This window comes from Diadema antillarum, unplaced genomic scaffold (genome assembly GCF_040938485.1).
Source record: "Diadema antillarum isolate AM-2024a unplaced genomic scaffold, OU_Dant_1.0 seq00000009_RagTag, whole genome shotgun sequence".
Lineage (NCBI taxonomy): Eukaryota > Metazoa > Echinodermata > Echinoidea > Diadematoida > Diadematidae > Diadema > Diadema antillarum.
In genome coordinates this window covers 48,277-61,793 of record NW_027271131.1, presented here as the reverse complement: position 1 = coordinate 61,793, position 13,517 = coordinate 48,277, and the positions used below count along the sequence as shown (strand labels likewise).

The window sequence follows — 13,517 nt, the reverse complement described above, 5'->3', positions numbered from 1 at the left end:
TGCCCAAATTTTGCAGATATATCATGAATGATATTCACTGCAGGAGATGATGGCATTTGACGCTATCACTAGTCAACTTGCAGTGCACTGCAGTGGTACAACTGGTATACAGTGGTAGTATTCAATGTGTGAAGATTACAATCTCATGCTTAGTCAATATCGGTCAAACAAACACACATATGACTATGGATATTCTACTCACATTTCATTTGTATTTCTGTATCAGCTGAATTATGAAACATGATAATACCAAGCAAATGATCATAGTATTACACAATTGTAGTAAATAGATAATAACATGTATACCCCCTTCTGAATGTGTTAGAGATTCAAGATTCAAAGTGCAATATTTGAGAATTTCTGTTATCCGGTGAAATCACTTATCTTGATGCTCATCGTCTTGATATGGCTGTATAACTGAGGTCTGACTGTACAATCCAACACTGCCATGTATCAAATTCCACTCATTTTCTTTGCATTGTTCAACAGTGATTCCAGAGGAGTTTGAAGACATCACTGACAGGGTCATTCTGATCTACGTTTGGTCCCCATCCCTAGAAGAGTTCCTGGTCTACCAGAGACTCGCAGGGGTCGGGTCCGCGTCCGTGGACTCTTACGTGGACCCGCTCCTGAGCCGGCCGTGCCTGGCCATCGCCAACCACCGGTCAGCTTCAGAGGACGGGGTGACCACCGAGGTGCAGTCGGCTGTCTACTGCATGGAGTCGGTAAATCTTGGCTTCAACCATGTGGCACTCATTGAGACACTGGGAGCAATTAAGGTAGGCAATTGTTTATTTCATTGTGTTTTATATTTTATTACCTTGGCCAAGGGAGGAGGTTATGTTTTCATCGGCCTTGGTTTCTTTGTTTGTTGGTTTGTCTGTGTGCAATACAACTCAAAAAGTTGTGAACGGATTTGGATGAAACTTACAGGAAAGGTTGGGAATGACACAAGTAACTGATGATTAACATGTTTAGGATGTGCTGATTTTGCTACAAAACACATTTCTAATAGAGCCTTGCCCGAGTAAACTCGGGACTTGTCCTCAGCACATTAAATTTTTGGTAGTGATCCGGGAATTTTTGTGGATTTTATGAAGGATTTTTGATATTTTGGCAGGTAGGGTCAATGTTCTTGGAAGTTCAAGCTGTGTAGTTTTTAAGTTTTCATACACGCACTGAAGGGCGTGCTCTAGTTTCTGCTAAGGCGAGGTGTGCCATGCAGCTGGAAGTTGATGATGTAACAAAAGGCTTCTATATTGAGAAATCGAGCAATTTTCAGCATGCATATATACGTATTGATTGAAATCACTGATTGATATGGAAGAGCAAGAACAGTGGTGAAAATGAGCTGCTTGGTGGAGGTCTGCACTCTCAGAGTGCTTCTCTAGTTTGTTTCACAATGTCATTTTTATACCCCCGCCACACGTAGTGTGAAGGGGGTATATAGGAATCACCGTGATGTTGGTTGGGCGGTCGGTCGGTCGGTCTGTTGCAAAATCTTGCGTCGCGAACTCCTACAGTTTTGAAGCAATTTAAATGAAACTTAGGGTAAATGATGATATTGAGGTATAGATGTGCAAGACATGTTTTTTGTGTTCGTCGGACAAAGCGTTGCCATGGAAACCATAATTTTGCCAAAACCTTGTGGATTGAATAACTTCCATATCATTCAGGCAATTAAGGTCAAATTTAGTATGTACATGATGATCGGGAGGTGTAGTTATGCAAGACACCAATGTGTTAATTTAAGAAGAATGTGTTGCCATGGTAACCTCTCTTTTTTTATCAAATTGAACCATTTAATCTATGAAGGTGAAATTTGGTGTGTATGATGCTCTTTAAGTGTAGTTTTGCAAAATGTCCTTTGTATTTGTATTGGACAATGCGTTGCCATGGTAGCCGCTTTTTTTTTTTAAATCCTGGGGAGTGAACTTCTTCCACAGTTTTCAAGCAATTGAAACCAAATTTGGTAGGCATTATGGCCCTGAGGTATAGATGTTGAACACATAATTTTTGTGTTTGTCACACAAACCGTTGCCATGGTAACCACAATTTTACCAAAACCTTGCAGATCAAATAACTTTTCCATCATTCAAGCAATTAAAGTCAAATTTAGTATGTGTCATGATCTAAAAGTGTAGTTTTGCAAGACACCAATGTGTTAGTTTCAGGAAAATGTGTTGCCATGGTAACCACTAATTTTTGTATCAAAATAAACCATTCAAGCTATGAAGGTCAAATTTGGTGTGTATGATGGTCTTTAAGTGTAGTTATGCAAAATGTCCCTTGTGTTTGTATCAGACAATGCATTGCCATGGTAACCACACTTTTTACCCAAACCTTGTGGAACTCAGTGTCAACTCTGTAACCGTACAGTAAACTAAAATTATTCTGTTTCCAATTCGACAAGTGCACAAACTTAGTATTAACGTCATTGCCCTCATGACATCACATACTATAAAGCAACACTAGGGGCGGGGGTATTAATCACCTTCGGTGATAATTCTAGTTTGATTTACTTTTAGGTGTATACAGAGGGAGAGCAAAACAGGGAGAAACAGTTTGTGAATGATTGCATTAAAGAGAGTCAAGTTGAACCTGAAGAGGGCATGGGCTTGGTTGCAGTAAGAGGGATGGGGAAACAGTGGCCAACCTGGAGATGTATTGCAGAAAAGAGAAATAGATCATATAAAAAAAAAAAAAGAGGAAACAGAATTACACTATATTTAATGAAGGAATATGGGGAGGAACCAGTAGCTAGTTTCAGAAGTTGTTCTACCTATATGTATCTCTTTCTGTCTGTATTTATGTCTGTCTAACTATCAATCGTCTATCTACAGTCAAACCTGCCTTAGCGGCCACCTATCTATAGCGGCTACCTGGCGATTGTGGTTACTAAAAAAAAAAAAAAAATCTCCCCAGAGGAAAGCTATGTTAAAGACCCTGTCTATAGTGGCCACCTGTTATTAATTGCCCCTTTTTTTTCATCTACCTTGGGTGGCCACAAGAGACATCTATCTATCTTTCTATGTGTATATCTATCTGACCCTCTAAGCCACCCGAGTGCATGTGTACATGTGCATACACTAATGCACACTCGCAGTTACTACCGCAATTATGAGCAAGGGCAAATTTAGAAATTTATAGAAAGAATATGGGTGGCTTGATCACTGCCACTGACAAAAAAAAAAAATGAATTAGATGTGAATAGAAAAGGAAGGGTGGATACTTATGAAATAAAGCTGACATATGCAATCCCTCTCCCCCTAGATTCATCCCTTCATGTACGATGGCATCCTTCACCTGGCCGTCGCCAACAGACTGGACACGGCCGGCCGCACCTTCCTCGTGGAGTCTGCCATCTGGGGAAACTTCGTCAAGGAAGTGGTCATCACCACATCCGCAGCGGCGGATGTCTCGGTGGCGGAATTTCACGGGCAGTACTTTGTCGCGTTTGCCAACGAATTTGAGGGCCAGTTGGAATGGGAGGATTATGACGTCCCAATCACTGTTTACAGGTAGACAGAAAAGTGATCATGTTTATGATTTTGCTACATTTCTGTGGTCCTCACTGTACAGATATGCTTTCATAGCCCTTTTATATGAGTAACCGGTCACAGTGTCACTCTATGCCACAGATTTTAAGGGTGAATAAACTGCAGAATAAGTTGATTTGGCAGAAAAAATGTGAAATTTCAGTATCATAAGTATCTTAATGTGTGTTCAGTTATTGAAAGTTTGATATCTTAACTGCTGGATATGCTATATATTTCGCGAGGTTCTAATTTTCATGAATTTTGTGAGTCAGTTGCTATTTGCAAGTTTAACAACACGCGTAAATATCAACTCTGATCCCAATGTGAATGCAACGTTCACACATGCACACATACACTTCTCCGTGCATTACTGTAATCCATGATCGTGAAATTAACCACTTTTGGTACCTTTGGTAAGTCCCAATTTGCCAATAGTTGGACTTGCTAAATATATGGCATATTTATGAATTTGAATATTCAGTACCTGTTGTCGAAACTTCAAATCCTGAAAGTTGTTGTGTAAGTGGAAACTTGTTCTTTTTATACCACGGTAATTGGAAACATGTTTCTAAGATGATTTCAAGCTGATATGAAATATAATCAGTGTTCAAGATCGAGCAAAATCTGCAACTGAGAGCTACCGCATCATGTGTATCCCCCTCTCCCCCCCCCCAAAAAAAAAAGAGAGAAAAAGGACTTGAGCATGGCACCATTTTGCCATTGTTCATTCTCAGCAGCTTGTCATCGTCCAAAGCTATCACTACTTTCTTCCTCCTTCCCCCACAGGTATGTGTACAATGCTGAGGGCGAGTCCACTGTGGATCTCCAGCAGGAGATCCCGGCCTTCCGGGTCCAGTCCCTGGACTTCTTCACCGTCCACGACCAGCTCTTCCTCGTCGTCGTCAACAAGACCAACTCGGTGACCATCTTCCGATATGCGGGCATGGAGATGTTTAAGGTCATCCACACTATTCCTCTGGAAGGTAGGAATATCGAGAACTGGATGGTAGCAGAGAGGTTGTTTATGCTGTTGGTCATTACTCACTCGGTCCCTTGGGCTACTGATGAATAGTATCTGCAGTAAAAGTAGTTACATTGATAACCAAACCCTCAGTAAATATTGTAGACAAATGATTATCATTGTATAGTAAAGTCAAAATACTGTGAGTTAGGAATGCATACAGTGCACTCTCGATATAAAGAACATAGTAGTAACGAAATTCTTTATGCAAGGAAGTAAAAATTTAGGTTCCCAAATTATCATCTATTATATATTCGTATACTTCCTGTTTAGCTATTATGAAATTTCGATGTAACAAAAGAAAACTAGTGGTCTCAAGGACTTTGTTATAATAGAAGTTGTCTTCATATCAAAGAAGTCTTTGGAAATGTCATTAGCTGCCTCAGTTTTAAGTAGATAGAATTACAATTAAGTGAAGTTAAGTAATAATGAAATTGTAACCAAGACGTAGCATTTGATGTACCACAATATGTCATTTTAGTACTGCCTTGTAAATAAACTGTACAAACCCTACATATAAAAATTCTCTTTCAAGTTCAAATAGAGAGACAGTTGTTCAAATACGGTTTCTGCTGTAACATCTACGACACAGTTGTGATGAATATTCATCTGGTCAGCATGTTCATGCCTGTGTCATTTTATGTCCCAAATCACTTACTGATGTGATACGTTGATTGAAGCACTGTATACCATAGTTCCTAATCTATGGCTAGTAGAGTTAACACAAACTGATCTGTGGTATCTTTCCATGTGCCATTATAGATGGCTGTATTCTGCATACCAAAAGTTTGTGATTTCTGAGCATTTCTTAATTCTGACAAAGTTTTTTTTGGAGGCTTCTTCATGCATCTGAACTATCTCCCCCCCCCCCCCAAAAAAAAAAAAATGCACAGGAGCAGCAAACTTGGCCCTGTATCCCTTCAAGAATGACCCCGAGAAGATCCACATAGCGGCCATGGCGTACGGAGAGCATCCCGTATTGTTCCCCGGTAATCCAGTCACTACCAGAGACATGGACTCTGTTATTCTGCAACTCTACTTCCAAGGTAAGTAACAATTTTTAATACTAGCGATCACTTGAAATCTTTACTGTAGGAAAACAAGAGACCCGCGGGTCTAGCGCTCACCTGAGTATCGCAAGTTCACCTTTCACGCAGTCACTAACCTAAATTATTCACAGCTCTACCAAAATTTGACCAGGCATTCTCAAGTAGAAGATGAAAATGTACAATAAAGGCCCAATTTTTTTTTAAGATTCCTTAATTTGGGGGGATTGGGGCCCCCTGGGGCCCTCTGGGTGGGGCATGGTGCCCATTTTGATAAATTGAGATCCTGACCCCCTAGGGATGCTACCTGCCAAGTTTGACAAAATCCATCATGAGGTTTTCAGGAAGAAGATGAAAATGTACAATTCAGGCCCCCATTTGGACCCTTCCAACCACCCCCCTCCCCCCCTACCCAAGAGGGGCACCCCTGGATCTCCTATGAACAAACTTGAAACTACAGTCATTAATGTACTCACTCATAGTATTATCTTAGCTCTATAACTTCTGATTCTAGAGAAGATTTATAAAGATTCCTTCATTTGGGGGGTTTGGGACCCCTGGGGGCCCCCTGGGTGGGGCATGGTGCCCATTTTAACAAATTGAGATCCTAACCCCCTAGGGATGCTACCTGCCAAGTTTGGTGAAAATGGGTCATGGGGTTCTCAAGAAGACGATAAAAATGTACAATTTAGGCCCCATTAGGACCCCTCCTCACCCCCTCCCCTGGGTCCCAAGGGGGGCACCCCTGATTCTGCCATGAACAAACTTGAAACTACAGTCATCAATGTACTAACTCATAGTATTAACTAAGCACTATCACTTCTGGTTCTAGAGAAGAAGATTTTTGCAGAATCCTTAATTTTGGGGGGCTTGGGCCCCCTGAGGGCCCCCTGGGTGGGGCATGGTGCCCATTTTAACAAATTGACTTCCTAACCCCCTAGGGATGCTACCTGCCAAGTTTGGTGAAAATGGGTCACGAGGTTCTCAAGAAGATGATGAAAATGTACAATTTAGGCCCTATTAGAACCCTTCCCCACCCCCCTCCCCTGGGTCCCAAGGGGGGCACCCCTGATTCTGCCATGAACAAACTTGAAACTACAGTCATCAATGTACTAACTCATAGTATTAACTTAGCTCTATCACTTCTGGTTCTAGAGAAGAAGATTTTTACAGATTCCTTAATTTTGGGGGGTTTGGGCCCCCCTGGGGGCCCCCTGGGGGCCCCCTGGGTGGGGCATGGTGCCCATTTTAACAAATTGAGTTCCTAACCCCCTAGGGATGCTACCTGCCAAGTTTGATGAAAATCGGTCTTGGGGTTTTCAAGAAGAAGATGAAAATGTAAAAAGTTTACGCACGACGCACGACGGACGACGCACGACGCACGACGGACGACGCACGACGCACGACGCACGACGCACGACGCACGACGCACGACGGACGCCGGACGAAGGGCGATCGCAATAGCTCACTTGAGCCTTTGGCTCAGGTGAGCTAAAAAAATGGCGTGCAGATCAACCTGTTTCCTTCATCTGCAGTGCACTTAACATCTTACTTGTAATCTTACTGTGAACAGGAACTTCGATCAATTTTAAGAGAGTAGACCTCCTCGGCCGTCCTTCCACAGGAGAATTAGAAAGTCCACCAGTATCTGGCCATTAATGTCCATATACTGTAAAACCAGAAATTTTGGCGGCATGAAATTTTCACAAATTGAAGCCGATGGCATTTTTTGCAACATAAGATTTTTGCGAATTGCCACTGGCACTCAATTCATAGTGTAGACAACAACTTTTGCATGCATTTTAATTTTGTGAATCTTGGCTCCCAGCGAAATGCAAAAAAAAATTCTTGCATGGGAAAATGTCTGGTTTTACAATATAAGTGTTCCCAATGGGGTTTTTGAATCTAGACATGTAAGAGGAAAGACATACTTCCTGAGCGTAGATTGCCAGAGGCGAATTTTGATCACATAAATTTGGAAATTCTACAGTGACAGTAAAGTATTCCATTATATTTAAAGGTACTGTTTTCTTGGGTACTTTCTCTGAATCACTGCAAAACTTTTGTGGAGACAAGTAGATATTAGAAATTTAGGACAAAGCTGTTCAGTTCATTCTTTCTGTTCACGTTCAAAATCATTGCAAGCTACAACTTACTGAAATTGATGCCTGAAAACATAATATATGCATTGTGAAAACGGGACTACAAACACTCGAGATAAATGTGCATGGAATTACACAAAGGCTTTAGAAATAATTTTGCTCATTCTCCCCCCCCCCCCACCTAAAAAAAGAGAGCATTTTTCTCTTTGATAGAGCACCCAAAGGTCCGTACAGTAGCACTTCAAGGATTTCAATCATTCTGTGTTTCTCCCCTGCAGGATTCCAAACAGACACCATTGGCTGCAGCAGTGATGACCCGCTTTGAAGCTGGGCTCTCTGGAACATTTTAGAGCTGTGTTTTTTTCTTTTTTTCCCCCATGGAACAATCAGTAATAATATATTTAATGATAGTCAACTTCTGACATCAGAAAAGATTTACACACTTGTAGATACAGAGATTTTTCTAAAAACTTGAAAAGTTTTGTGTGTGTCTGGTTCATCTGGTTATGTGTAGCTGTTCATGGAAAGTTTTAAGTGCAATTTGACAGATCATCCATAAATGCTTGAAGATCTCATGAAAGGGGTTTGGATTTAGATGAAAGAAGTGAGCCTTAAAAAAGAGAGAAAATATATTATGTCTAAATCTGTTTTATGTTAATTCTTTGTATTGTGTCTGATATTTTTCTTTATATACGTTTCTTTGAAAAAGTTTTAGATATTTTCTGCGTAAATGAGATAATTAAGTTTATATAATCCACCATGTACTCCTGCAATTTTGCATGCAGATCCAAATTCACATCACTAAATGTAAAAGCTGGTTTTTTTTTCGTGAGGGTTTAGATTTCACCAAATTTGAGAATGACTGTTGGCCTACGAATGGAAAGGCATGCAAAAATATCGCAAATGGACAGGCATCAGTGCACTTACAATAGCCTCTGTCATATTGCAAGAGTAACAGCTCATGAAAATGTCTGTGACCTCATTCACTAAAAATATCTGTACATGAAAAAAAGAGCTTTTACAACAAAGGTCACAGGGTGTTGTCATAATTTTTTTTAAAAAACTTTTCTAAAGCTGTCTTAAGAAGCAAAAAGTTGATTCTACATCCCTTTCTGTACATGACCAATTACTGTATACGCCATATATTTTGTGTGGTTTTTATTTTCACAAATTTGGCAAGTTGGGTCCCAAGGGGGAATTGTACAACATGTAGAAATATGAATGCGACGTGCAAGCATCTATTTCTCCATCTCTGTATTTTATGATTGAGAATCTAACCATGCAAGAAATTGTTGGAAAGTCCAGATTCATGAAAACTAGACTACCTAGATATATGACACAATAATACCATATATCCCCCAAAAAAATTACAACGGTACCCTCCGCAATGATAACTTTAAAAATTGTGAAGCAATCTAAAGACAATTTCAGGGTATGAAACTATAACTCATTGCCCACATCTTAGATGAAACCCCATTCAGTTTGCTGCAGTGGTCAAAGAGAAATGAGGATTTTTGTAGAGCATGTCAGGAATCCCTTCCCTCCAAGTTCTGTCTATTGTGTTTACACATTGATAAGCAATTCCAAGAGCATCCAAGTAATAAACTTGGAAGAATCAGACTCAACAATCCCCATTTCTCTGTGACCACTTAACCAAATTGAATGGGGTTTTCTGCAAAATGGAGCTAAGATGTTCTATTTTAAGACCCTAAAGTAGCATTTAGACGGTTTAATCATATTGGGTGTTATCAATGCAAAAATCTGATTGTCATTACTTCCTCTGTCTGTCTCGGACTTTATTTTGCTGTGGTTTTGACCACACAGTGTAACCCTCTCGACCAAGATCAAATTGGATTAGGATCTGATCTAGTCATTGTAAGGATCAAGATTGTCAAAATGGTAGTCTCGCAGATAGGGCTAGTACTGTTGATTGTCAAAGGTGAAAGCAAAATTTAGTAGAAAGCAGTAAACACCCTCTTAAATGCTTATCATGTTGGACATGTCAAAAATTAATTCTCATGAGAAAGTATTTGATGTTGATATCAATTAATGGAAGTGATGAAAGCTAACACAATATATGTTAGAATCACACCCTCCCCCATATCCATAAGCCCCGACCCTAGCTCCCCCCACCCCCCCCCCCCCCACTAAAAGGGGGGGAAAAAAAGAGATGGAAGCTACAGTTGTAACTAGATTGCATTCCACAAGCTGAGCCAAGCTGAAATGAAGCCAAAGAATTAACTGCCATTATCAGTGCATTCTGGCATACGAAATTCGTGGAAACTGTATTGTCAAACATCTATGACAATTGAAAATACCAGTTGTATCAGAAGAGTACCAGGTACCCTTTGTGTGTTGTTGTTCACTGTACACATATGTATTTGTTGCCCAAGGCTGTGCACATTTGCTGACAAATAAAAATGATAAAACAGGAATGTGAATCTAAGGCAGTCTGTGATGAATGTATGAAAGAGTGAGGCATGGGAATAAGATTGAGAGAAAGAAAGAATAGGGGTTTGGGTTACAGAGAATGCCGGAGCGAGAAACGGGGAAAGACTTGTGTATGTGTTCTGAACAGAGTATATGATTGATGATGTTAGCGAATGTGTATTGTGTAGCAGAGGGTAATGCAAGAAGGAGACAGCTTCTGTAAGCGTCATAATGTCTGAAATGCCTAAATCATTTGCATATAATAGCACATGCCATGGAGGATACATTGGGATATATACGCTCCTTCCACCATCATGCTAACACACACAAATGCACATACAGAAATACACACAGACATACACACCCACTCAAATTTACTTTCAGTGTTGAAGGACTCATTACCCATAGTCTATATATTCCAGTAGTTCTTAAATTTGCTGTAGCTGCATGCAATATTCATTACTCGAATCTCCTTTGCCTTGGACACACACTCCATGATACTGATAATGTGCTACATGTACTATAGTAAATGTCATTCATTTCATCTTTGTAATTATTGATACAGATGTAAAACGCTAATTCTCTGTGGAAAAAGAAGCACAAAATTATGCCCGAACACACAGGGAACGAAACGCACATGCAATGATTTTATATGCACACACACATACCAGTGGCGGATCCAGACGGGGGCACACCAGCATGTGCCCCCTGTTTATTTTTTTTAAACAAAAGAAATAAAAAGAAAAAAAATGGGAGGGGGCTTGTGCGCTCACCCCCCCCCCTTAATTTTGTAAAGGTGCCTCCCCTTTACTGAATTCCTGGATCCTCCCCTGCTTATACACATGGGTTGGTTTAAATGATTTTTTTCATTGTCTGAAGACGACAGTTCAAAGGGATGGTACAATTTTAGTTGAGATGAGGATTTGACTTGACAGTTTGAGAGAAACTTACAAGCCATATATGGAATGTTAAAGAGCATATCATTTTCAGAGGCATTCAAAATTTATTTGATGAAAATCAGTTTTGAAATGGCTGAGATATCCAAAAACGAAAGTAAAACGAAGTGATCCTAATAAAAGTTAAGTCCCACCTTTTGATAATGATCGCTTTGTTTTGTATATCTGAGCCATTTCAAAACCAATTTTCATTAAATACAGTGCACTCCAATTATAACAAATACGGTTATAACAAAATTCCAGTTACAGCAAAGTAGAAGTTCAGGACGCAACATTATCCTCTTTATGTTTTTTATTGTTTATTTGTTCGGTTATAACGAAAGAAAACTGTCTTTCCCGAGGACTTGATATAATGGAAGTCCACTGCAAACTTTGAATTCCTCTTAGAATTGTTTGCTCTTTCATATTTTAAAAGAAGTTTCTCATTATCTCACCAAAAAAAAAAAAAAGAGTTGGAAACCTGAAGCCCCATCTCAACCAAAACTATGCCATCCCTTCACCCCTCCGAGTGCCACATTATATACAGGGTGCTACATAAGCACTTGCCCGATTGCCCGGGGCAAATAAAAATCAAAGTCGGGCAAGTGTTTTAGAACAATGAGAAAGAATGCTTGCCCGAACTGGGCAAGCAAAATGTTTTGAAGCCACCTTTACTTCCCAACACATATGTAAAAAAGTCTCAATGCAATCCAACACCAACATACTCTACTGAACCAAATTTGTTATACTTTGCACATGTGCTGTTTATTCAAATGATTGTGTTATATCAAGCCCTTGACTTTTTAAGTGCTTTTCTACATCATTTTCTTATATCTTTGGACTTTCTTTTCGGGCAAGTAAAATTCATGTTTGGGCAAGTGTTCTGCTATACAATTTGAAAATCTGCTTGCCCGTCTGGGCAAGTGGGAAAAAAAAGTTATATAGCACCCTGATTATATTACCTGCTAAATAGTTTGTTTGTGAAATTCGTGCACATTTGACTCAATGGCACAGAGAAGGTTAAAGAGATTCAGCACACATTTCTCAGTGGCACATCCCACATTATCTCTTATGATAAGACGTAGTGGTAAAGTAAATATGAGATTCTTACGCGAAACTTCTTTTCGTATACGATACTTCTTACAGCTTCTTTTACGGTATCTTTTTGACAAAGACAGCGCACTCTAATTATTTCTCATTGGATGGTCGACTGTAAGTACATAAAAGCTTGAAACAGATTTCTATTTTCAATTGCTCCAACCCTACCACACGGACAGATATTTCAATTCATGTTGGCTCCATTCACATTCCCCTGTCCGTCCATCTTTGCTCTTAGACTTATCCAAATACAAATGGCACTCTCAGTTTAACGAGCTTTACCGTCAATGTGTGTATCCACTTGTTCACGCATGTGGAGTTAAAACGTCAACATTTAACTACCACATCAAAATATGAAATGAGGGGAACGAACAAATAGACAGTCTGTAAATAGAGATGTTGATAAACAGAGTGAATCATCTGACAGAATTCAGAAAGAAGGAGGAAGTTTAATGGGGAAATATACGTGAGAAGAGTCGAAACTGGAAAAATAGAGGCGGTAGGGCCTAATGGTCAATAGTATCAGGTTAGATGGGAAGTTGATGAACTGCCGCGTAACTGGTTCGTCTCTGGACAGCTCGTCCTCGTTTTAGGCGAAGAAAAATGTCGAGGGATTAGCCACTTTTGAATTTACTTTGGGTCTTTTCTTGGCAGAGATTTGTTTTTTCTTTCATGTTACGACAACTTCACAAGTTAATGACACATTTCTTTTTGAATTGTGCAGTGATGTCGAATTTGCTGTGTATCGGGCGACGAGCTCTATCACTGCGACATCATGAAAAATCAAGATTTTGAAGATCAAATCATTGCAGTTGTGTTTGTGCGATTGTAGACGGGGCCTTGAGATATTACGGATTTGATGTGGACATTCGATTTAACCACTATATATGGAAGTAAGCCTACTTGCACGCTTATGGGCAAGTTCCCATGTGACCGTTGGTTTTAAGGTAGTACAATATTTACGCAATTGATAAAATGATTGTAAAATTTCAAGGAGCATTTAGATTAATTATACATTGTATTCGTATAAAAGTTCCCATGTGACCGTAGGTCTTAAGATAGTACAATACTTACGCAATTGATAAAATGATTGTAAAATTTCAAGGATCATTTAGATTAATTATACATTGTATTCGTATATAAGTTCCCATGTGACCGTTGGTTTTAAGATACAATTGTAGTACAATATTTACGCAATTGATAAAATGATCGTAAAATTTCAAGGAGCATTTAGATTAATTATACATTATATTCGTATATACAGGATATAGACTCGAGAGGAAGGAAGGAAGACAGAGAGCGATAGTAAGAAACTGAAAAGAGAGAAGAGAGAAAGAAATTAATAG

General features: G+C 39.5%; 1 protein-coding gene across 1 annotated transcript in view; it reads left to right on the top strand.

The window, feature by feature from the left end:
- LOC139724990 (uncharacterized) overlaps nt 1-8,033 on the top strand; it is a 42,619-nt gene extending 34,586 nt beyond the window's left edge. Inside the window, exons 28-32 of the mRNA XM_071636083.1 lie at nt 490-779; nt 3,274-3,521; nt 4,326-4,522; nt 5,454-5,606; nt 7,987-8,033. Of these exons, the coding sequence (XP_071492184.1) occupies nt 490-779; nt 3,274-3,521; nt 4,326-4,522; nt 5,454-5,606; nt 7,987-8,033 (935 nt within the window). The remainder of the gene's footprint in view (nt 1-489; nt 780-3,273; nt 3,522-4,325; nt 4,523-5,453; nt 5,607-7,986) is intronic.
- Nucleotides 8,034-13,517: the final 5,484 nt, after the last annotated feature.